The following is a 25,906-nucleotide window of genomic DNA, read 5'->3' as shown; positions in this document are numbered from 1 at the left end:
GTCGCATCTGGAAAAGGCATCCAAACAGTAGTGAGAGGTGAAGGTATGAACCGAAGACCAAGTGGCAGCCTTGCAGATCTCCTCAATAGGCATGGATCTGAGGAAAGCGACAGACGCCGCCATTGCTCGGACTTTATGCCTCGTGACCCGACCTGACAGTGAGAGACCAGCCTGAGCGTAGCAGAAGGAAATACAAGCAGCCAACCAGTTGGATAAGGTGCGCTTGTAAACAGGACGGCCTAATCGATTAGGATCAAAAGAGATGAAAAGTTGAGGCGCTGTCCGATGAGACTCGGTGCGTCGCAGGTAAAATGCCAATGCCCTCTTACAGTCAAGTGTGTGAAGCGCCACCTCGCCAGGATGCGAGTGGGGCTTTGGGTATTTTTCCCCCTCCCGCCAGGCCAGTCAAAAGGACGGCTGCTGCTTAGGCGCAGCGGGGGTCTGTGGCTTAGGGGGAGCCCTCTGCTGCTGCGGCCGACGAGGCAGAGGGCGAGAAAACACCGGCGTAGACTTCTGCGGATACCGCCGGGGAGGTTTCGCCTTGGTCTGGATCAGAGAGGTGAAGGAGCATTCGTGTTTGGAGAGGCGCTTCGTGGCAGCCTCGATGGAATCATCGAACAACTCATTTCCCAGACAGGGAAGATTGGCCAACCTGTCCTGCAGGTTCGGGTCCATATCGACAATGCGGAGCCACGCCAAACGACGCAGGGCCACCGCGAAGGCCAAGACCCGAGACGACAGTTCAAAGGCATCATAAGAGGCCTGGAACACATGTACAGCTTCAGCTGCAACAGTTTATCTAGAAGCCGGCGAAACTCCGCACAGCGCGAAGATGGCAAATCGTCCTCGAAGGATGGCAAGGACTTTATGCACCACTTAAGATAAGAAGTAAACGTAAAATTATAGCTCAGGACTCGGTTCGCCATCATGGAGTTCTGATAGAGGCGCCTCCCGAACTTATCCATTGTCCTGCCCTCCCGGCCTGGCGGGACAGTGGCATAGACCTTTGACGGGTGAGACTTCTTAAGGGTAGACTCCACAACCAGAGACTGGTGAGAGAGCTGCGCCTTCTCAAACCCCTTGCAAAGCACCGTCCGGTACCGAGACTCCATTTTGGAGGGAATAGCCGGGATAGTGTAAGGCGCCTCCGGGTTATGAAAAAAAGTCTGCTGCAACACCGGAATCAGAGGCAGCCACAGGGATTCCCGAGGAGGATGGGGAAGCTCCATCTCCTCCAAGTACTCCTTGGTATACCTGGAATCCGACTGAAGGTCCAGGGGCAAGGCCCTGTCCATATCCTGCACAAAGCGAGTGAAGGAAGAGGGCCTGCTCTCCGAATGCTCCCCAGGCGGAGTGGTGGAATGAAACCACAGGGCTGCCGAAAAGGAGGGGGAAGCCTCCCGAGAATAGTGCGGGGGTACATCAGTATCCACCTGCATGGACACCAAAGAAGCCCCACTGAAAGAACAAGGAGGCATCGACGAGAGCTTGCGCCTCGATGTCCCCGGCACCATGACCATATTCAGCCGGGCAGGTGCAACAGTGCGTTCCACCGAGGGTGACCTCGAGGATGAGTATTCCCGTGTGGTGGAAGCACGCTTGGAGGGTTTGGAGGATGGTCTCGTCAAGGCCGGCAGGACTAAACTCACCGCCTGGATGGCCAGAGACTCCGAGGAAGGCTTCTTCGGTAGCTGAGCTAAACCTGAAGGAGGAAGAGGGGACTTACCCGGAGCCGAGGCCTTCGAGGTCGAGGGAGACTTGCCCGGGGCCGAGGTCTTCGAGGCTGACGTCGAGACCGAGGCCGAAGCCGAGGTCAAGGCCAGAGTCGAAGCAGGAGTGGCTTCCGTAGCGAAAAGCTCCGCAATTCTGGCCCTATGCCACCGAAGAGCCCAAGGTTGAAGCGTGGCGCAGCGAGGACAGGAATCCGTCGGGTGATCCGCACCCAGGCACAGGATACACCAGCGGTGCGGGTCAGTGATTGAGATAACCCGCCCGCACTGAGAGCACTTTTTAAACCTGGTGAGAGGCCAGGACATAAGCCTAGACAGCTGCAGCCACTCGAGGCCAAGTGGCCATGGCGAACCGGGAGCCCCCAGTTGCCGAACCGAAAATACAAAATGAGAAAAATAAAGAAAGGAAACTAGTAACAACGTGCACAGCGACTCCCGTATTAAAACAAGAAAGCCGCGGTGCTAGAAAGGCACTTAGAAATCGCAGAGGAGATAGGGCTTTCTGGCTCCGCGGAAAACTAAGAACTGAAGACCACGAGGAGGGGATGCGCCCTCTAGTGGAGCAGGAAGGCATGCATGCGTGGACAATGCTAGCAAACTTGAGCTCTTCAATCAAGTTTGCTTGAAAAGCTGTCCGCGACGGGGCTCCGTGGATGATGTCACCCACATGTAGAGAATATGCTGCCTGCTTGTCCTGGGATAATGCCGTTTATAAGAACTTTTAAAACAAATGTCAAGGCGCCTTTAAAAAACAGCAGAATCGCACCTACAGATGTGCTTTACAACACCTATTGTCACATAGGCATGGCGTCCGCTAGAAGTGGTGTTAGATGCCATAAAGCACTACTGTCAGTGCGATTCACATCAAAAATAGGCGCCGGAAATGTAGACCTTGAAAACCCTAGCATTTCTGGCGCCCACCTTTCCCGAAGGTGTAATTCTATATATGGCGCCATCACGTGATTGACACATGATCAGCAGCTGACAACAGCGCTGTTTATAGAATCCGGGTTTAAATGGTTTCTTAAATAATTCTTACTCAGCTGCTTAGCGTGCCCGAGACTTCCTGAGCCTGCATCACTGCCATGAAAAACACACACATATCTATACCTCCAATTGTTAATTTCTTCATCAAATATCTAGTGCAAAATGTGCACTTAATACATAGTGTCGATTTTCTACTTTCAGATTCTTCAGATATTTTAAAAATTCAGCACAGCTGCAAAAGCTGGTAATTTTAAATGTATCATATGCCACTTAAGTTATGTTCTCCCCTAAAACTAAGATCAGACCACAGTCATGCAAGTCCCTCAGCTGACAATAGGTACTTTCCATCCCCCATTCTCCCCCTAGCTCAGCTAATCACAACAGGAAGACTACGCAATAGCTTCCCCTCTTCCAAAAAGCTATTAACATCAAGGGGGGAAAAAAAGAAGTTCATCCTGGACCCCAGTATCACCCAAACAGAAACTCTCCTGCCCCGCCACAATGCTGCTACTGCTGTCGCTTTCCTCTTATATCAACAGCAATCAGTCTCATGGACCTGGTCCACTGCCTCAAGACATCAATAGCTAATAAGACGATTCCCAGTGAATATTTCAGTCTTGCTCTACTGTGCTCCTTCTCCCAACATCCAAAGCTGCTTTTTTTTTTTTTTAACAATACATGCCTAACAAAGGGGAACTCTGCCTCACATTCTTGCCAACAGATCTTTTTAGAATAATTTGGTGAGAAAGGATGCCCCACTGTCCTGTACAAAAAAATCCAGGAAATTTCACTGCAAACTATTCTAAGCTTTGGTTCTTAAAAACTAAGCATGATACAGCATAAATATGGAATTCTTATAATTTAAGGAAAATAAGATGTTCCTTTATGCATCGACTCTTCAATCTTCTTTTTCCCTTTGAAGGGCAAAAGATACCACTATACATAGAAGCAAACTTTATAGGTTAATTAACTAAATGCATTATCTCTTACTTGCATTGTATATACACAAATTCCAGATACCCCCAAACTGTTTACATCTAATATTAGAGCTCCCTTGACAATATCTGTCTCTAGTCAGGTGACATGTTAAAAAGTGGACACTTACCAAGAACAGTCTCATTTGAGACTAACCCTCATCACCACTCTTACAAAACTGCAGAGTCAGAGTAGTGGGAATCTGTCTTCCTATTCTGATGCAGTTTTGAGTTTGAACAGGTTACTTCTATAGCACTCCCAGACTCCACTTGACAGGAGAATAAAAATATATTGATACTGCTTTCACTCCTACTTCTGGTACATTCCTGTGTGTGGCGGTGAGAAACTAGTTCTAAATACTGGGGAGTAGTGGCCTTGTGATGAGAGTAAAAGCCAGAAAATCAGTGATACAAGCTCACATTTGAATTTTCTTTCTGAAACTCCTGGTGATCTTGGAGGTGCTCCTGGCTCAGAATCTCTTTTAAATTGTATATTCACTTGGGGAGGGGCTTTGTAAATTCCTTGGTATCAAATTCATAATATTTTATTTAAAATATAAGGTCTATAGCAGTGTTTCTAAACACATGGTACACGTACCTTTAGGGGTATGCGGGCTGCCTGTTGGGGGTATGAGGCCAGGCTGCTGCCGGGGATCCCATCCTGCCTCCCACTGCCAGGGATCCCTCCCTGCCTGCCTGCCCACCTTACCACCCCCAAAGCCGACCCTGCCACCTCGCTGGAGCCGGACATGCTCCATCCCTCCCCCCCAGCAGCAACTCCACGCAGGGATGGGCCACAGAGCGTGCAACTCACACACTGCCGGCCCACAAGACTTCCCCCTGATGTCAATTCTGGCGTCGGCAAGAAGGTTCCAGGCCAACCAATCGGTTGCCACATCCTCTACAGCCAATCAGATGGCCCAGAACCTTCTCTCCAAAGTTAGAATTGATGTTGGGGGGGAAGGCTTGTGAGACGGCCATGTGCAGCGTGTGAGTCACTGCATGCACCATGGACCGTCCCTGCATAGAGTTGCTGCTGGGTGGGGGGGATGAAGCATGTCCAGCTCCGGCAAGTGGCAGGGTCAACTTCGGGGGTACGACTGCGGGCTGGCAGACAGGGAGGGATCCCCAGCGGCAGCTGCTTCAGCAGGGGGCAGGCAGGGGACTCCAGTGGGAGGCGGCACAAACTCGACACAGAAGGGAAGGGGCATGAACATGGGGGCACTAACTTGGGACATAGAAGGGAGGGAATAGAAAGGGAGAATTGATAAGAACATAAGAAATGCCTCCACCGAATCAGACCATTGGTCCATCTAGTTCGGTGGCCTGCACACGCGGAGGCCAATCCAGGTGTTCCCTGTTTACGTCCTAGGTGTTCCCTGATGAAGACCCTGTTTTCCCGTATCCCTCAATGTGATTTGCAAGAAGGTGTGCGTCCAACTTGCACTTGAATCTCATAATGGAGATTTCCGTCACCACCTCCTCCGGGAGAGCATTCCAAGCGTCCACCACTCGCTGTGTAAAATAGAACTTTCTGACATTAGTCCTGGGCTTGTCGCCCCTCAATTTTAGTCTATGGCCTCTCGTCTGAGTCACATTTGACGTCAATAATGATGCTTCTTGCTCTATTATGTCAAAACCTTTTAGTATTTTGAAAGTCTCTATCATATCCCCTCGTAGCCTTCTCTTCTCGAGGGTGAACAATCCTAGTTTTACGAGGCGTTCTTTGTAGCTCAAGTTCTCAATACCTTTTACTAGCTTTGTTGCTTGCCTCTGCACCCTCTCCAGCAGAGTTATATCCTTCCTTAGGTAAGGAGACCAGTGTTGGACACAGTACTCCAGGTGTGGTCTGACCATTGCTCTGTAAAGAGGCATGATGACTTCCGCCGATCTACTTGTAATACCCTTCTTTATCATGCCCAACATCCTGTTTGCTTTCTTTGCCGCCGCTGCGCATTGTGTCGTTGGCTTCAGGGTCCTGTCTATCAGTACCCCCAGGTCCTTTTCTTGTTCGCTTTTGCCCAATGTCACACCTAACATTATATAATCATGTTCCTTGTTTTTTGTACCCAGATGCATCACTTTGCATTTGTCTACATTAAACTTCATCTGCCACTTTTCTGCCCATTTTTCAAGCTGGTTCAGATCTCTCTGGAGTTCTTCAATGTCCTTATATGATCCAACTGGTCGACATAGTTTCGTGTCATCTGCGAACTTGATTATATTACTCGTGGTTCCCTCTTCCAGGTCATTTATGAATATATTGAATAATATGGGTCCAAGAACTGAGCCTTGGGGCACACCGCTTGTCACATTTTCCCAGTCTGAGAACTTCCCATTTATGCCCACCCTCTGTAATCTGTCCTCCAGCCAATTTGCTATCCATCGTAGTATATCCCCTTCAATCCCATGGCTTTGTAGTTTCTTCAGAAGCCTAGCGTGTGGAACCTTGTCGAACGCCTTCTGGAAATCCAAATATATTATATCCACCGGGTCTCCGCTATCAATTTGTTTGTTCACCTTTTCAAAAAATTGAAGTAAATTCGTCAGGCATGACTTCCCCTTCCTGAAGCCGTGTTGACTAGCTCTCATCAGGTCGTGATTCTCCAGGTGTTGCACTATGCTATCCTTGATTATTGCTTCAACCATCTTCCCAGGAACCGACGTAAGACTCACAGGTCTATAGTTGCCCGGTTCCCCTCTCGATCCTTTTTTGAAGATTGGAATGACTTTTGCTATCTTCCAGTCGTCTGGTATTTTTCCGGTTCTAATTGACAAGTTGGCTAGGGTTTGTAAAAGCTCTCCGATTTCCATCTTAAGTTCCTTTAGTACTCTCTGGTGAATTCCATCCGGTCCAGGGGACTTGTCACTTTTTAGTCTATCGATTTGATAGTATATCATGTCCAAGTCCACATCCACTGTAATGAGGCTATCCTCAATTTCTCCCCTGAATGCTTTCCCTGGTTCGGGCATTGTTGTAGTGTCCTCCTCGGTAAAGACAGATGCGAAGAATGAATTTAACCTATCCGCAATTTGTTTGTCTTCCTTGATGCACCCTTTTATTCCTTGGTCATCGAGAGGGCCCATTGACTCCTTTGCTGGTTTCTTACCCTTTTATGTATCTAAAAAAGGGCTTGAAGTTTTTGGCATCTTGCGCTATTTTTTCCTCATAGGCCTTTTTTGCGTCTCTTACCACCTTATGACACTTCTTCTGATCGACCTTGTGACTGTTCCAGGCCTCCGTTGTTCCTTCTCGTTTCCATTTTTTAAACAAGTTCCTCTTTTCCCTTACCGCTTCCTTCACCCCTTTATTTAGCCAAGCTGGTTCTCCTTTGTTCTTCTTTTTTCTTCCTTTGGATATCTGCGGAATGTAGAGAATCTGCGCTTCAGTGATGGTATTCTTTAGTAGGGACCATACTTGGTCGACCATTTTGATTTTGGCTGTCGTTTTCTTGAGTCGTTTTTTTACCATGGCTCTCATGCTATCATAGTTCCCTTTTTTGAAGTTAAAAGTTGTGGTTTGGGTCCTGGTTCGCTTCCCCTTCTCGATGCCAATTTTAAATTTGATCATGTTGTGATCACTCGTCCCCAGCGGGACCGAGACTTCCACATCTGTTGTCCTTCCAGTTATGCCATTTAGGACTAAGTCCAAGGTTGCGGTTCCTCTTGTCGGTTCTCCCACCAATTGATCCAGGAAGCAGTCTCCTATTGTTTCCTGGAACTTTGTTTCCCTGCCGCAATTTGAGGTTCCTAGGTTCCAGTTTATCCCCGGAAAGTTGAAGTCTCCAATGATCATTACATTTCCTGTTCTACATTCATGGTTGAATTCCTCCATCATAGCTGTGTCTGCTTCTTCCGTTTGTGCTGGGGGTCGATAGTAGAGGCATAAGTGTGTGAGTGAGAGATGGTATACATGGGGAAAGGAAGAAAGGAAAATTGGGCATTGAGAGGAGTGAGGTAGAGATGCATGGGGAATAGAAGGATGAGAGGGAGAAATGTTGGATATGGTGGGGGAGAGGGCAGATTGAATGGGATGCAAGGGGGAGGAATGCTGGACATAGTGATGGAGGAAGAAATGTGGCATTGTGCTGGAGAGGGATGATAGAAGGAGAAATGGGCATGGGGGCTGGTGGGCAGTGGTGAAAAATGCTGCACATGATCCGGGGAATGAGAGAGGGAGAAATGTTGGATGTGGCAGTAGAGGGGGTGGGAGAGATGCCTGGATCTTTGAAAAACAGATGGACAGTGAGAGAGAGAGGAGACATATTGCTAATGGGGTGGAGGAGAGGGGAAGAAAAGTTGGACTCGTGGAGGGATAGAGAGAGAGATGTTGGTTGGTGAAGGGAATGGGGTCCGGAGGAGAGGAAGCGTGCAGGAGGCAGAAAAAGAAATATTGGATATGCAACCAGAGACTCATAAACTCACCAGACAACAAAAGGTAGGAAAAATAATTTTATTTCCAATTTAGTGATCAAAATGTGTCAGTTTTGTGAATTTATATCTGCTGTCTATATTTTGCTCTATATTTGTCTATTTTTCTATAGTTGTTACTGATTGCATATTTTAAAGTCATCTGCCTTGACCTCTTTGAACCCCCCCAAATATAAATGATAATTAACATTTTCTATGCGTACAGTGTGCTTTGTGTTTTTTTAATTTTGTGGTTACCATTATGTATTAAGATTATATTGTTTATATATGAAAAATGGATGGAAGAAATTGCATTACAATAAGTACTATTATTATGGGGGTGGGGTCAGGGGTGGAGCTTGGGCAAGGGTATTTGGTTGGTATTTGTTAGGCTTAGGGGGTTCTTGGCTTGAATAAGGATGAATTTTCCACTGGAACTTGTTGTTTAGAACCTGGGGTATCCACAAGATGTTTTGAATTACCTACTTTTCTCATTAGTGCCCAGTGTTCCTATAGGACTTTTATTCCTCTTACCATTTCTTTCTTATTTTTGGCCATAGTTTCTCTAGGTAAGTTCCTTTGTCGGCTCTGAGATTCAGCTCGAGATATATAATCTGCCACTGTTACTGTTAAAGAAAAGAGAGAAAAAAATTTTTACAGCTTATATTCTGAAGTTTTCAAACAATAAAACTGTACAGTATGGATCAAATAAGTTTAAAATCACAATAAAATCATACATTCCCCACTCCAGGAAGAATACCCACCCTCTTAAAGCATAACATAGTAAAGTCCTGTTTTTAACTATTTCCTAAAAGGCAAATTCCTTGAAATTCAGCTGGAATTGTATTCAGTGTAGTTGAAGCAGCTGCAGAAAAAGAAAGGCAACTTCACTAACCCGTATACCTTTGCAGAAGACAGCACCAAATTTACTGGCAGATTGGAATGCATATTTTTTTGCATCAAAGGGGCTATAACTAGTTTTTCACTCAAATACTTAGGTTCCATGCTGTGAATTGTCTTAATGATAAAATCTAATCCAATATTCTAAAGGCAATGCAAGGCATAGAGCAATGGAGTAACTATCTTACCCTCATAGCTGAACTTTGAACTCACTGTAATCTTTTTATTGCTTTCTTCAGCAAACCCAAACAAACTGAGCTGCAATAATCAAGAAAAGATCTAAGATATTGAACCAATTTTGTTATAAATGGAATACATGTTTTACAGTTTTGTAATCTAATATAATTGAGCATGGTGATTTCCTGATACAACTAACTTTGCAAGTTGGCAGCGGAAAAAGTGTGAGGGAAAGACAGTGAGTAACTCCACATAATGAACTGCATACTGTGACATCAGAAGCTAAGCTCACACTATCACAATGACTAAAATAAAATTACAAACCACCTATAGTGATTTAGTGTCATCCACAGTTAATCTCAACAACAAAAAAAAATCTGCTGGTCCCCTAACTCCTAGTAAAAACACTAAAAAGGCCCATTTTTATGCCACCGAAAAAAAAGCTGGGAAAGCACCTATCTAGCAACTCTTTCCATTCTGATTTTTAGGGGAAAATAAAAGGGTCTGAAAGATACTACATGGAATTCCTGCTCCAGGAAAGCTTCACACAATTGCTTTAAGAAAGCAATGAATGGCCATTAAAAATCAAATTCTCCCAAATATCACATTTTGATTTAAAAATACAGAGGCGTGTACTGAACATTAAAAAGCTATCATTGATCGGTTTTTGTGGATTCTCTTTGTGAAGACTTCTTCTGTAAGAGTATGCATTGAAGCGCCCTTAAAATCCAAGAACAAAAAAAACACTAAACAGGCAAACTCTGATAGGCAAGAAGAAATACATTTCTATGGAATTTAGGCATTGGGAGTGCAACAAAAAATCCTTAAACATTTATCTCCCCCAATGCTAAAGTTTCTCATTAAAGGTGATACTTTATGAAACAATGCAAAGAAATGAAGACAAGATCAGAAAACAAAAACTATATTGTACCTAAATCTGCTGTTATCCAATGGTTAATTTTAGGAGAATCTGGTGCAATTGTGCATGTAAATCAGTACATATTTTTAAGCAGAAATATGAATGCTATTGATGCATGGAATGGAAGCACTAGCCCAAAAAGCACAGTTACTTACCGTAACAGGTGTTATCCAGGGACAGCAGGCAGATATTCTCAACATGTGGGTGACGTCACCGACGGAGCCCCCTAGCGGACGTTTTCGCAAGCAAACTTGCTTGAAGACCTTCAAGCTTGCAATTGGCCCGCGCATGCGCGCGTGCTCCTACCGCCCGACCTAGGGCATGCGTCTCCTCAGCGTGGCCTCAGTTCAGATAGCTAGCAAAAAAGCCAACCACGGGGAGGTGGGTGGGTTGCGAGAATATCTTCCTGCTATCCCTAGATAACACCTGTTACGGTAAGTAACTGTGCTTTATCCCAGGACAAGCAGGCAGCATATTCTCAACAGGTGGGAGACCTCCAAGCTAACCAGAATGGGATGGAGGGAGAGTTGGCAATTTAGGAGAACAGATTTTGCAAAACGGACTGGCCAAAATGGCCGTCACACCTGGGGAAAGTATCCAGACAGTAATGCGAGGTAAACGTATAAGCCGAGGACCAAGCTTTACAGATTTCCTCAAGAGGAGTACAGCGAAGGAAAGCAACAGACACCGCCATTGCTCTGACCTTGTGGCCCGTGACTCAACCTGGCAAGGAGAGATCAGCCTGAGCATAACAGAAAGAGATACAAGTGGCCAACCAGTTAGAAATGGTCCGCTTAGAAACAGAGCGACCCAAGCAATTAGGATCGAAAGAAAGAAACAGCTGGGGAGCAGAACAATGAGGAGCGGTGTGCTTCAAGTAGAAGGCCAGCGCACGCTTACAGTCAAGAGAATGCAGAGCCACTTTTCTAGGGTGAGAATGGGGCTTCGGAAAAAACACAGGAAGAACAAAGGATTGGTTGATGTGAAGCTCAGAAACAACCTTAGGCAAGAACTTAGGATGGGTATGGAGAACCACCTTATCATGATGGAAGACAGTGAAAGGTGGGTTCGCTACCAAGGCTTGAAGCTCACTGACCCGATGGGCAGAAGTGAGAGCAATAAGAAACACAACCTTCCAAGTAAGAAACTTCAAGTGAGCCTGTGCTAGCGGCTTGAACGGGGGTTTCATCAAGCGAGTAAGGACCACATTAAGATCCCAAACCATAGGAGGAGGTTTAAGGGGTAGATGAACGTAGAAAAGGCCTTTCATGAAGCGGGAAACCACAGGATGAACAGAGATAGGCTTCCCGTCAATCGGCTGATGAAAAGCAGCAATGGCACTAAGGTGGACTCGAACTGAAGAGGACTTAAGTCCAGCACCAGACAAATGTAACAGGTAGTCCAGGACAGCAGATAAGGAGGCGGACAGCGGCTCCTGCTATCGAGTAGCACACCAGGAAGAAAAGCGGGTCCATTTCTGATGGTAACATTGGCGAGTGGACTCCTTCCAAGACGTCTCCAGGAAGTCCAGCACAGGCTGTGAGAACTGGAACGAGGGCATTAAGTCTCAAGGAACCAAGCCGTCAAGTGCAGAGACTGAAGGTTGGGATAAAGTAGAGAACCTCGACCCTGCGTAAGCAGAGAAGGAAAAACAGGCAGAAGAAGAGGCTCCCTGGAACTGAGTTGCAACAGAAGGGAGAACCACGGTTGTCGGGGCCACCAAGGAGATATCATAATCATGGTGGCACTCATGGACTTGAGCCTGACGAGAGTCTTCAGAATCAGAGGGAATGGAGGGAAAGCATACAGAAACAGGTTTGTCCAGTCCAGCAGAAAAGCATCCGCCTCGAGCCCGAAAGGGGTGTAAACCCTGGAGCAGAAGCGGGGCAACTTATGATTGAGGGGGAACGCGAACAGATCGACATCCGTAGTCCCCCAACGAGCAAACACCTGACGCAGGGCAAGGAATGGATGGACCACTCGTGAGGCTGCAGAAGACGACTCAACTTGTCCGCCAGACAATTGTGCTGGCCCTGAATGTAGACCGTTCGAAGGAATATGTTGCGGCGGATGGCCCAATCCCAGAGCCGCATTGCCTCCTGGCACAGGGACCGGGACCCCGTTCCCCCCTGTTTGTTGATATAATACATGGCGACCTGGTTGTCCGTGCGGATCAGCACCACTCGGTCGTGAAGCAGGTGACAAAAAGCCTTCAGGGCGAGGAAAATTGCTCGAAGCTCCAGTAGATTGATGTGACAAAGACGGTCGGCACTGGACCAAAGACCCTGAGAGCGAAGACCGTCCAGATGAGTCTCCCAAGCATAGGTCGACGAGTCCGTCGTGAGGACCTTCTGCGGAGGGGGGGCATGAAACAGAAAACCTCTGGAAAGATTGGAAGAGAGCATCCACCAAGAGAGACTTCTTCAACAAAGGAGTCACGACAATGAGTCAAGAGATAGGGTCTCAATCTTGGTTCCATTGGGACGTAAGAGTCTATTGGGGAATACGGAGGTGAAGTCTGGCAAAAGGAGTCACGTGAACCGTAGAGGCCATGTGACCAAGGAGGACCATCAGGAGCCGAGCCGGGACCGAGGACAGATGGGCCACCCTCCGGCATAAACGAACAAGGGCTTCCTGACGAGGCTGAGGCAGGAAGGAGCGGAGACTAACTGTGTCCAGGACCGCTCAGATGAATTCCAGAGACTGCGACGGACAGAGGTGGGACTTGGGGAAGTTCACCTCGAAGCCGAGACTCTGCAGGAGCAAGATGGTCTGATTCGTCGCTCGCAGAACTTCATGGCGCAAGAACGCCTTGATCAACCAGTTGTCGAGTTAGAGAAACACCTGCAGGACGCGGAGACATAGGGCCACAGCTACCACAACTAGACATTTTGTGAAAACCCTCGGAGAGGCCTCCAGGCCGAAGGGAAAGACACGATATTGGAGGTAAAGATCCCCCACCCGGAATCTGATACCGGCGAGAGGCCGGGTGTATCGGAATGTGCGTGTACGCCTCCTTGAGGTCCAGTGAACACAGCCAGTCCCCCTCGTCTAAGAGGGGGTACAAGGTAGGAAGGGTGAGCATTCTGAACCGTTCCCTGACCAGAATTTTGTTCAGAGCACGGAGGTCCAGGATCGGACGCAGATCCTCCATCTTCTTGGGTACCAGAAAGTACCGGGAATAAAATCCGGTATTCCACTGGTCCGGAGGAACCTCCTTGACTGCCTGAAGGTGAAGAAGGGCCTGAGCCTCCTGCAGAAGGAGAGGTAGCTGAGACCGGGCAGAAGGAAATTCTCTTGGAGGAAGGTCCGGGGGCACGTGACTGAAGTGAAGGGAGTACCCTTCCCGGATGATGGAAAGCACCCAACTGTTGGTGGTAAGACTTTCCCACTGGGTATAGAAATGATGGAGACGACCCCCGATGGGGAGGGGGGAAGGCTCCAGGAGGAAGGGAGCCCAAAGGCTCACACTGGAATTGTCAAAAAGACGGCCCAGATTTCGTCGGAGCTGGCGGCTGGGCCTTAGCTTGTCGCTGCTGCCGCTGTTGCGGCCGCTTCAAAGGAGGCCGAGAGAACATAGGAGCAGATTTTTGCAGATATCTCCGGAGAGGAATCTTGTATTGCCGAGCCAGAGGGGTCTTCGGCTTAAGTCTCACCAGAGACGCGAAGGACCATTCGTGTTCCGAGAGGCACTTAGTGGCTGCCTCAATGGAATCATCAAACACCTCCTTTCCCATGCAAGGGAGATTGGCTAGACGATCCTGGAGGTTCGGATCCATGTCCACAATCCTGAGCCGAGCGAGGTAACGCATGGCGATCGCAAATGCCGTGACCCTCGAGGACAACTCGAAGGCATCATAGGCCGCCTGAAACATATAGAGGTGGAGTCGGGAGAGGGTCTCCTCGAGGAGACGAAACTCCTGACACCGAGAATCCGGTACATCCTCCTGGAACGAGCGGAGGGCGTCCACACAGAACCAGAGGCAGGACGTGAAGATAAAGCTATAGTTGAGGACACGGTTCACCATCATCGAATTTTGATAAAGATGGCGACCAAATTTGTCCATCATATGGCCCTCCCTACCCGGAGGGACGGCAGCGTAAACCCTCGAGGGGTTGGACTTTTCAAGGAAGACTCAACCACCAAGGACTGGTGAGAAAGCTGAGAACTCTCAAACCCCTTAACTGGGATCATCCGGTAGCGGGACTCCAACTTGGAGGGAATGGCCATAAACGCATAGGGGGTCTCCAGGTTCCGAAGAAATGTTTGCCGGAGAACCTGGTGCAAAGGCAAGTGCAGCGCCTCACGGGGCTGATGATCAACACCCATTTCCACCAGGAATTCCTGTGTATAACGGGACTCAGACTGGAGGTCCAGGTTCAAGGCCTTACCCATGTCAGAGATGAAACGAGTAAATGAGGAGTTTCGAGAAGACTCATCCTCCTGAGATCCCGAGCGAGATCTGGGGCAGCCGAGAAAGAGGAAGAAATTTCCCTTGAATAGTAAGCCGGGGCCTCAGAATCCCGCGAATGGGAGACCGAAGAGGCTCGACTAAAGTATTTGGGGGGCTTCGAGGAACGACCCCATGCAAGATGGACCAGGGAAGACCCCAGGGTCCGAGGAAATAGCTGGCGAAGCCTCGGAGAAGACGGAGCAAAGGACAATTCCTCCACCAGTTTCGAAGAAGATCCCTTAGAGGCTGGCAGCTGCCTCGATGGGGAACATACACTAGAGTCCAACTCGAGGACAAGCGTGTGCCTGGAAGGCTTCGCGGTTGGAGACCTGCCCCGAAGGGGCGGAGAAGACTGGGGCTTTTTAGGAGGGGCAAGCCGCAACATAGTAGCGGGGGAAAAACGGCCCCCTGGCCTAAACCCCCAAAAAGTCACAGGTGACTTGGGAGATGAAGAATCACTCGAGGGAACCCGGCGAGTCTTGCGGGCATGGCCTCAAGATACGAGGGGACGCTCAGGCTGGTCACATCGAGACTGGGTCGAGACCAAGGTCAGAGGCATCAAAGTCGGGATCACCACCGAGGAAAGCTGCGTGGTAAGTATAGCCTTAAGCATGTCCTCGAACACAGGCACCGAGACCAAAGGTGGTTGGGTCTTAGGTGTAGCAGTGCGCTCCTTCGGAGGCGACCTCGGGGAAGAGTATTCCCTATGTGAGGAGGCACACTTAGAGTGATGTCTCGAAGACGCCGACGAGGCGGCACTGACATGAGACTCCTAGGTAGGCTTCTTTGCCGGCACACCTGAGGAAGAAAGAGGAGACTTACCCGAGGCCGGAGTAGCAGGAGGTGCCGAGGCCGAAGCCTTCGAGGCCGACGGGGACTCCAAGACCGAGGCACCCAACGAGGGCGCAGAGACCGAGCTCGAGGCCTGTCCCGCAGGATCCATGGGGCCAAAGAGTTGGAGAATCTTGGCCACCCTCCGACGAAGAGCCCGCGGTTGCAAAGTCACACAATGGGGACACAACTCAGCGCGGTGCTCTGCACTCAGGCACTCCACACACTAACGATGAGGGTCGGTGATGGAGATAACCCGGTTGCAGTTAGTACAGTTTTTAAACCCGGAACGAGGCCAGGACATAAGAAGAAAATATGGCCGCAGCCCCGCGAGGCCAGGCGGCCAGAGTAAGACTGGGAACCCGGTCAAAAATATACGAACTGAAAAAAAAAAGAAAGGAAAACAAAGACGCTGGCACAGCGACTCAACTGAAACTAACCAAACAAGCCACGGTGCAAGAGGAACAACAATATCGCGCGAAGCAAGGGAGCAGTGCTTCTGGCTCCGCAGAAAACAAAGAACTGAGGCCACGCTGAGGAGATGCATGCCCTAGGTCGTGCGGGAGGGGCACGTGCGCATGCGCGGGCCAATCACAAGCTTGAAGGTCTTCAAGCAAGTTTGCTTGCGAAAACGTCCGCTAGGGGGCTCCGTTGGTGATGTCACCCACATGTTGAGAATATGCTGCCTGCTTGTCCTGGAATAAACATTTTATGCAAGCATGACACATAACCCCTGGCTGACCACTCGTGTGGACCTGAGGTTTGAAAGGGTGCTTGGAGAGAACAGAGTTCTTACCTTCTAGGAGTTTACAATCATCTCAAGATACCAAAAGTTCAAGTTTTGGAGCTCTGCTCCTTCAGTGGTTTTGCTCATATGTGTGGTTTTACGAAATCTGTCACTCAAACAACCTCGTGTGAATTAACAAAATTGCCACTCACAGTAGAAAATTAGATTCTTACCTTTGCTAATCTTGTAAACAGGAATATCAATCTTGACCAATGGGCATTTACCCTCCTTTACTGTAAAGTCTGTAGAGAGTCTAATTTACATATTCTTCAGCTGCTCCTCCTCCTCCTCTCAGTCTGTATCAAAGCAATGAGTCATCCCTAGAATGGAGACAAAAAGAGAGGGGATGCGGCAATTCTCCCCAAGATAACACAAGTCTGTTCTGCTCAACAAAAAAAGCATTAATTAAAACATTTTATAGCGCATGAGGTGACATGAAACTTGTGTTCAACCTGCAGAAGCAATTCAAAAGTTCCTCAATTTGTAAAATTTACACTACTGTAATAAATTCTTCTCCTCTCTGAACATAAGGGACAGTGGAAGTAAACAAGATGTATGACCCTCCAGACATGTCTGAGACAGAAAGCAGCTAATGAACTGAAAGGGCGGGCATTAAGACTGATACTGCTGTTTAAAAAAAAGAAAATTAGCAAAGGTAAGAACCTAATTTTCCATTCTAGTGCAACAGGAATATCAGTCTTGACTAACGGGACGTACCAAAGCAATCCCCAGTGCCTAGGGAGGGACAAGTAAGCTTGCTGTCAGTACCGCAGTTCCCTTTTTCTTAAATTTACTCTTTATTAAGGGTACTCCACAAAAATACAGAAACATACGGTAACAATGAAAAATTACCATCACATAAGGCAACACAACATAAGCCCCTTTTTTTTTTTAACATGGGCATTTTGATAATTAATGTTGAATACAGCTAAGGCTAAAAGCCCAATACACAGACTATGGTAAAAGCTCATACCAAAGGTGCATCTGACCGATATGTGATTCCAAATCATCCTAGTCAAATTATCCCCCTAGGCAAGCTGTGAATACAAACAGATTTACTTTGAATTGTCTGTATTCAAATGTCAGATGTTTAAAAAGTAATACTATATGTTTATTTAATGCTACACATTCGAATCAAAGATAAGAGGTATCTCAGAGACCTTGTGAAAGCAGATCAAGAACTGAAGGTACTGATATCAGGACACAAATTATATCAAAATGATAGTGCAGATTAAACTGAATACAGATTAAACTGAGTAGCAGCACTGTATGTTAAGGATAGCAAAGAAGATGGCAGGATAAAACTGCAGGAAATGATAATGGTGGTTTATGGTGGATTGACGACGAGGTTGAATTGAGCTGAACTGTTTTGGTTTTTTTTTAGCTTCATTTTAATTTTTATTACATTTTGCTTTCCTTCCAATTCCATTTTTTTTTCTTTCATTGTGATTTTAATACCCTGTAGAATGTTACTGACTCTAGCGTGCGTATCTCTGTTCCTGAAAACTTTGTGTATATATCCTTATAACCTGTTCTGGGCTCCTGGGGAGGTCGGGCTAATAAAAATGAATGAATGAATAAATCAATAAAAATTTAGAATATTTAGGATAGAAATTCCATGTGATGGGATATATACACCTCTATTGTCCAGGACAGGATAAAAACAGACAGTGCAATGTTAGCAGAAATTAGGAAAGCTAATAGAATTGCCAAAATAATAATGGGATATTTTAATTATTCCAGTACTGACCAGGTAAATATCTCATCAGGAAAGTGATGAAAGTTACTAGAGGCCATAAACAATTGCTTCATGGAGCTGCCAGTTCTGGAAGAAATGAGAGAGAGGGACCTTTTTTAGATCTAGACCTAACTGTCATGCAGGACCTTGTACAAGGTACAACAATGTTGGGGCCGCTTGACTACAGAGATCACAACAATCAACTGATGGTCACTGGAGAGAAGAAAATTCAAAGTAACTACTGCAGCAGCACTTAACTGTTAGGAAGCCTGTAATAAAATGAGTAAACTAAAACAAAAACTACAAGTGGAGGATGTAAAAAGTTTAAGTGCAGCATGGACAATTTAAAAGTACCATATTTATAAGCCCAGACAAACTGCATTCCAAATATTAGAAAAGATCAAAAGGCTCCCATTTGATTGCCCAAATGGTTAAATAGTGAGATGTAAGAGGCTACTAGCACCAAAAGAACATTCAAACAATGGAAAGTGAATTCAAATGAAGAAAACAGGAGTCTGAATAACTGGCAAGTTAGAGCATAAAAATGACAGCAAAGCAAATACAATCTATTAACAGAACTTATTAAAAGCTCTTCTCCCTCAGAGATCCTCTGTGCTTGGTCCAAACTTAATCAAATTAAGCTACCACCTTGTCCCCAACACTTTCTATGCATTAACCTCCCTTTTCATATAGGAATATTTCCTTTATATATATATATATATATATATATATATATATATATATATATATATATATATATATATATATACCACTCAATCTACATATTTAAGCTGTTTATAACAGGTAATCACAAAACAGTAATTAATTGCCAAGTCTACCCCAAGGGTGTCAAACTGCAATCCTGAAAAGCAGTAATAGTCTAGTTTTCAGGCTATCCCTAATGAATATTCATTATATATTTGCACACAATGGATGCAAGGAATGCAAAAATCTCATGTATATTAAGGAGAAATTAGGTTCTTACCTGCTAATTTACTTTCTTTTAGCTTCTCCAGACCAGTAGAGGTTAACTTTACGATTGGGTATATATCTAATCATGACCAGCAGGTGGAGACTGAAAACAAAACTTTGGGACAGTATATCCTAGCCCCTCCTCTCTATTTCCCTCAGTCTGCCGAATAGCCAAGCAGAACCAAGAACTGGAAAACAACAGAGAGAAAAAACAATACTCCGAAAGGAGTAACAAATAACATACCCAAAAATGCTGTTGGAAAATGCAGAGGAGAAATTCCCGAAGGAAGAAGGTCCCCACAGCTCGCCAGCTAAGCCAGCCGAGCCACAGCCGCTGTTCTTCAATACTCCCCGGCCCTAGAAAAATACTAGAACCCGCAGCAAAAACCAAAAACTGCCCGCGCAACAGCCCCAACAACAACAACAACAGACAGGGTGGGGACCTCTACTGGTCTGGAGAAGCTAAAAGAAAGTAAATTAGCAGGTAAGAACCTAATTTCTCCTTCTTTAGCACTCTCCAGACCAGTAGAGGTTAACTTTACGATTGGGACGTACCAAAGCAGTCCCCTCACGGGCGGGACCCCCGAAGGGCCGATACCAGAACACGTTCACCGAACACCGCGTCCCGACGCGCCTGAACATCTACCCGATAATGCCGAACAAAAGAATGCAAGGAGGCCCAAACCGCAGCCTTACAAATATCCACCGGAGGCACAAGCGACGACTCAGCCCAAGAAGCCGCCTGACCCCTAGTGGAATGAGCCTTGAGAAACTCCGGAACCGGCTTCTGACTCAGAAGATAAGCGGAAGCAATCATCTCCTTGATCCAGCGCGCAATAGTAGCCTTAGAAGCGCCAACCCCCCGCCGAGGACCCGCCAGAAGCACAAAGAGATGATCGGAGCTCCGAAACTCCCGGGTCCGCTGCACATAAGCATGGAGGACCCGACCGACATCCAACTTGCGCAGCTGTCGTTGCTCAGAAGAACCCTCCCGACTACCCAAGACCGGGAGGACCACCGATTGATTGACATGAAAAGGAGAAACTACCTTCGGCAGAAAGGAAGGAACAGGCCGCAAAACAACCCGCTCCTTCGAAAACTCCAGGAAGGGAGCCCTACAAGAAAAAGCCTGTAGCTCCGACACCCGTCTAGCGGAAGTAATGGCCACCAAAAAGACCGACTTCAGCGTAAGGTCCTTCAACGAACAGCCATCCAACGGCTCGAAAGGAGGGCGCACTAGAACAGAGAGAACCAGATTGAGATCCCAAGAGGGAACCGAGGGCCTTATGGGAGGCCTGAGCAACTTGGCCGCCCTAAGAAAGCGAATCACATCAGGAATGGCTGACAAACGCTGACCTGTCACCAGCCCCCGAAAAGCCGACAGGGCCGCCAGATGAACCCGAAGAGAAGACCAGGCCAGGCCCCTATCCAGGCCATCCTGCAAAAACTCTAGAATGTTAGGTAGAGAAGCGCGAAAGGAGACCACTCCCCGCGCTCGGCACCATTCCTCAAAAAGACGCCAAACCCGTACATAAGCCCGAGAGGTAGAAAGCCTCCGGGACCCCAAAAGTGTAGAGATCACCTTGTCGGAATATCCCTTCTTACTCAGGCGGCCCCTTTCAAGAGCCAAGCCGTAAGACAAAAGGGAGACGGGTCGAACATGGGAATGGGACCCTGCGTCAGAAGATCGCACCCGAGAGGCAGAGGAAGAGGATCCGCCACCAGATGCCTCACCAGATCCGCATACCACGGACGACGAGGCCAATCCGGAGCCACCAAAACCACCAGCCCCGGATGGCGAACAACGCGAAGCAGTACTCTGCCCACTAATGGCCAAGGAGGGAACACATACAACAGCCCCTCCGTTGGCCACGGTTGGACCAGAGCATCCAGACCCTCGGCCAGACCGTCCCTGCGACGACTGAAGAAGCGGGGTACTTTGGCGTTGCCACTTGTAGCCAACAGATCCATCAGGGGCTGCCCCCAAGCACGCACTAGCAACTGAAACGCCTCGGCGCCGAGACACCACTCTCCCGGATCCAAGAAGTGACGACTGAGGAAGTCCGCCTGAACGTTTTCTACCCCGGCAATGTGAGAGGCCGAGAGGTCCAGAAGATGCGACTCCGCCCAAACCATGAGCCGAGCCGCCTCCTGCGCCACCAGAGTGCTCTTGGTGCCCCCCTGACGATTGACATAAGCCACCGCCGTGGCATTGTCCGACAGGACTCTGACCGACTTGCCCAACAAAAGGGAGTGGAAAGCCAACAGCGCCAGCCGGACCGCCCTGGTCTCCAACACGTTGATCGACCAGGAGGCCTCCTCCGTGGACCAGGTTCCCTGAGCTGAGTGACCCAGGCACTGGGCCCCCCAACCCAGGAGACTCGCATCCGTAAGGAGCACCGTCCACTGCGGAAGATCCAGACCCACCCCCTGAACTAGGTGAGGGGTCCGGAGCCACCAACGCAGACTGCAGCGCGCCAAGCCTCGCAGGGGAACCGGAACATCCATCCCGTGCCTCTGGGGAGACCACCTCCGGAGCAGAGCATACTGGAGAGGACGCATGTGGGCCCGCGCCCACCTCACCACGTCCAGGGACGCCCCCATCGACCCCAGGACCTGGAGGAAATCTCGCGCCCGAGGACACCGGGACGCCAAAAGCAGGCGAATCTGAGACTGCAATTTGCTCACCCGGGCCTCTGGGAGGAAGACCTTCCCCAAGGAGGTGTCGAACAGCACCCCGAGGTACTCCAGACGCTGAGCCGGAACCAACCGACTCTTGGAAAGGTTGACCACCCAGCCCAGCGACCGGAGAAAACTCCACCACCCGAGCCGTAACCCGGGAGCTTTCCTGCAACGACTTGGCCCGAATTAACCAGTCGTCCAGGTAGGGGTGTACCAGGATGCCCTCCGACCGCAAGGCTGCCGCGACGACCACCATCACCTTGGTGAACGTCCGGGGAGCCGTGGCCAGCCCAAAGGGAAGCGCACAGAACTGATAGTGCCGACCCAAGATCGCAAAGCGCAGGAAACGCTGATGAGAGGCCCGAATAGGAACATGCAAGTAGGCCTCCGTCAGATCGAGAGAAGTGAGAAACTCCCCCGGCTGAACCGCCAGAATGACCGACCGCAGCGTTTCCATACGGAAAGAGGGAACCTTGAGAGCCCTGTTGACCCCTTTCAAATCGAGGATGGGCCGAAAAGTCCCTTCCTACTTGGGCACCACAAAGTAAATGGAGTACCTGCCCGTGCCCCACTCCGGGGGGGGGCACCGGAACTACTGCCCTGAGATCTAGCAAGCGCTGAAGGGTCTGGCGAAACGCCAGCGTCTTCCCAGGAGTCTGACATGGAGAAGCGAGGAAAAAATCCGGCAGAGAGCGGGCGAACTCCAGGGCATAACCGTCCCGCACCACCTCCAGGACCCACTGATCGGACGTGATCTCGGCCCATTTGGGAAAAAAGTCGCGCAGCCGGGCCCCCACCGGAACCAAGGGGGGCGCCGGCAAGGCGTCATTGTGCAGGACGGGAAGCGGGGGAACCGGCGGAGGGATTCCCTGCCCCCCGACGGGCCCCCCGAAAGGGCTGCATGCGCTGGAAGAACCGACCCCGGGAAAACCCCGGAGACTGGAAAGAAGCAGCCCCACGCCCAGGGCGATACTTGCGAAATTCCCGCAAACGCCCCCGGGCCGCACCACCCCGAGACGCCGGGCGGGCACGGTCCTCCGGCAAACGGGGAACTTTCGAGTCCGACAGAGTCTGAATCAACTTATCCAAGTCCTCTCCAAATAAAAACGACCCCCGAAAGGGAAATTTAGTAAGCTTAGCTTTGGACGCAGCATCCGCCGCCCAAGCGCGCAGCCACAACACACGCCTTGCGGCCACGCCAAAAGCCATGGACTTAGCCGAGATCCGCACCAAGTCATACAGAGCATCCGAGAGGAATGAGGCAGCCATCTCAATCTTCGCTACCTCCTGATCCACCAGAGACCAGTCGTCAGACTCTCGATCCAAGACCCGCTCCGCCCACCGAAACACGGCGCGAGCGACCAGTCCCCCACAAATAGCCGCCTGGACCCCAAAGGCAGAGACTTGAAAATTTTGCTTAAGGATGGTCTCCAATTTGCGCTCCTCAGAGTCCCGCAAGGCAGAACCGCCCTCAACAGGCACGGTATGCCGCTTGGAAATAGCCGAGACCACCGCATCCACGACTGGCGAAGCTAACGTAGCCCGATCCCCTTCAGGAATGGGATACAGGCGAGCCATGCTGCGCGCCAGCCGAAACGGCGTCTCCGGCGTTTTCCACTGCTCAAGAATAATATCCCGAATATCCTGATGCATAGGAAAAGAGCGGGAAACGGACCGGATCCCTCGTAACAGAGGGTCCCCCACACGCGGAGTCTCCGGCGGCGCGTCCTCAAAACGCAAAGCCGAAGAAACCTGTTGAATAAGGTCAGGCAGCTCATCTCTCTGAAAAAGGCGCACCACGGACGCCTCGTCACTGGAGAACGGGAAACCCGACAACCCGCCGCCAGCTTCCGTCCCCTCCAGAGGGTCCTGGAAATCCTCAGAAGGGTCCAGGTCCTCCTCCAGACCGACACGTTCCTCCGACCACAAATCCTCGTCCCACGACACCCGCGGACGCTTGGACAAGAGAGGCGGCGGAGGGGACGTCACGTCAGACGAGAGAGGCAAAGCCGCAGGGAGCGCGGAGGAAACCCCACCCCCCGAGACCCCCTGGGCGCAACCGGGACCCCCAGCCGCCTGAAAATAGGCTTTGCATAATGAAAAGAAAAAATCAGGGGAAAACCCCCCCGAGGGTCCCAAGGGACTCCCTGCCACAGCAGGGGACCCAGCAGAAACCTGCCCCTGCATAGTCAAAACAGGGGGAAGGTCACCTGAGGTGGAAGACAAAATGGAGGGGCCAGACAGAGAAGATGGCGGTTTTCCCGCCAAAAAAGCTCCCTCCATAGCCTGAAGCGGCTGAGAAACCTGAATAGTCTCAGCCGCTAAAGCAGGCAAGCCGGCATCAGCTGTCAAAAAATCAGCTGAGAGGGAATCCTTCGGGGAATCCCTCCGTGGGCGGTTGTGGAAGACCGGGCTTCCCCACTGCTCCAAGCCGACTCGCGAGGCACCATCGGCGGGGAGCTCTGGGCGCCTGCAGCCGCTGCCGACGGAGCTCCACCACCTCACCGACCCAAACCGCCGAGTTCAGGCCGGCCGCGAGTGCCTCGCGGCTGGACTAAAATTGTGGCCTACTCCCCCGGAGAAGGGCACAATTGCTCCATACGCGACCTAGCTATAAAAAAGTGCTGGTTACATGAAAAAATACAGTAAAATACAGTTTTCTTAAAGGGAAACAACCCTTCAGACCAGCACTACCTCAGGATTTTTTTTTTTTTTTTTTTTTTTTTTACAGAACAGACTCCACAGGCTCTCGAAGCAATATGCCTTGCTTGACTTAGGGGGCAAGGCTTACTGCTGAGGCTCCTCTAAAAAAATATGGGGAGGTGGAGGAAGTGGGGGGAGGGACCCCGCTCGTGACCCGCCGGGTTTGACACCCCCGAGGTCGGACGAACCCCCAAACAGAGTCCGTCCAAGCTCCGTCCGGCTAAAAACAGGGACAATAAACCCCTAAACAAATTCCAACAGCCCTACCAAGAGAGATGGGTACAGATCACTCAACACCTGCTGGAGACTGAAAGAAGACTGAGGGAAATAGAGAGGAGGGGCTAGGATATACTGTCCCAAAGTTTTGTTTTCAGTCTCCACCTGCTGGTCATGATTAGATATATACCCAATCGTAAAGTTAACCTCTACTGGTCTGGAGAGTGCTAAAGAACTAGGGATATCATGAAGAGACTGGTTTTCAGACCAGAATCCCTAATCTACTCTTTTTCATGCTCATCTTATGACCCTTGATCCAAAATCAGCTTTCAATTGAAAAGAGGATCATTTCCTGTGCATTTATGACTTAGAAGTATTAAAATTTTCTATCATATCTTCCCCATACCATCTGTAATTATTGGATAGTTCCACCACAGATGTAGGAACTAAGTCTCCTACAGTTTCCAACATTTTATTTAGATTTATTAAAACTTGATTAATTGCCTTTCCTCAGAAAGATACCAAACCTCCCTTAAGATTCAATTTCTTCATTCTTGGCCCCCGATGAAGCTGCCTTTTCTTTTCTCTACAGCTAACCCGGAGAGAAGACCAGGCCAAGCCCTTGTCCAGGCCATCCTACGAGAACTCCAAGACGTGAAGGAAAGAGGAAAATTGAGTACAAGTATCTGCAGACAGCTTTTTGTTAGGACCATGACTCTGGATCTCAGAGCTTCTTTCTATGTTTTATAAAGTTGCTTTCATGACTGACTTAAAAGGATAGCGCACACTTAACCAACATTCAGACTCCAGACTCCTGAGGCAGGCCCTTTTGGGCCGAAACACAATCATGTCAAGTCTTGATATATATTAAAAGGCAATGAACACCAGAAGTCTCCTTCGCTGTTTGTTCTCTACTTAATAGATATATCACACCATATCATACATTTTCTTCTATACTGCAAGTTTCGACAAGGATTCAATGAGGTTTACAACACCATGCGCCATTATGAAAATCTTTTCCATTTAAATTGATAAGATCTTTTAGTGGATGGCTTCCTGGAGGGTAGGATAATATGCTGAAAGTCCTTGTGAATTGAGAAGATGGTTAAATCTTGTTGTTCAACAACCAGAAAATCAAAGAGCGGCTTGAAGATGGGATGTAGGAGAAAACCCTCTTGCTGGATCAGTAATTCTGGATCCTACCCCAATGCATTAGACTGAATTTATGGCAAGATTTCAGGGGTATTGGACTTATTGTACGTCTGTCCAGGTGACTTTTCTACAGTACTTTAGGAATGGGGGAAGGTACATAAAGCAGGCTCCTTTCCTAGAGAACAGCAAAAGCATTGTGTGTTGCCTGCCAGGTAGAGGAAACAAAAAGGTGGGGGTTTTTTTGTATTATGGGGAGTGATGAAAAGGTTGCTAT

At 48.8% G+C, this 25,906-nt stretch overlaps 1 protein-coding gene across 5 annotated transcripts in view; it reads right to left on the bottom strand.

Annotated features, from left to right (window-relative positions):
- The window catches only part of FXR1 (FMR1 autosomal homolog 1), a 138,280-nt gene that overhangs the window by 3,330 nt on the left and 109,044 nt on the right, over positions 1-25,906 (bottom strand). For all 5 annotated transcript variants that reach the window (XM_033959389.1, XM_033959390.1, XM_033959391.1 and 2 more), the window contains one exon: positions 8,636-8,727. In XM_033959389.1, coding sequence (XP_033815280.1) covers positions 8,636-8,727 — 92 coding nt within the window. The remainder of the gene's footprint in view (positions 1-8,635; positions 8,728-25,906) is intronic.

The sequence above is a fragment of the Geotrypetes seraphini genome, chromosome 9 (genome assembly GCF_902459505.1).
Source record: "Geotrypetes seraphini chromosome 9, aGeoSer1.1, whole genome shotgun sequence".
Taxonomy (NCBI): Eukaryota; Metazoa; Chordata; class Amphibia; order Gymnophiona; family Dermophiidae; genus Geotrypetes; species Geotrypetes seraphini.
Note: the sequence above shows the minus strand (reverse complement) of the source record. Positions and strands in the feature narration are given on the sequence as shown.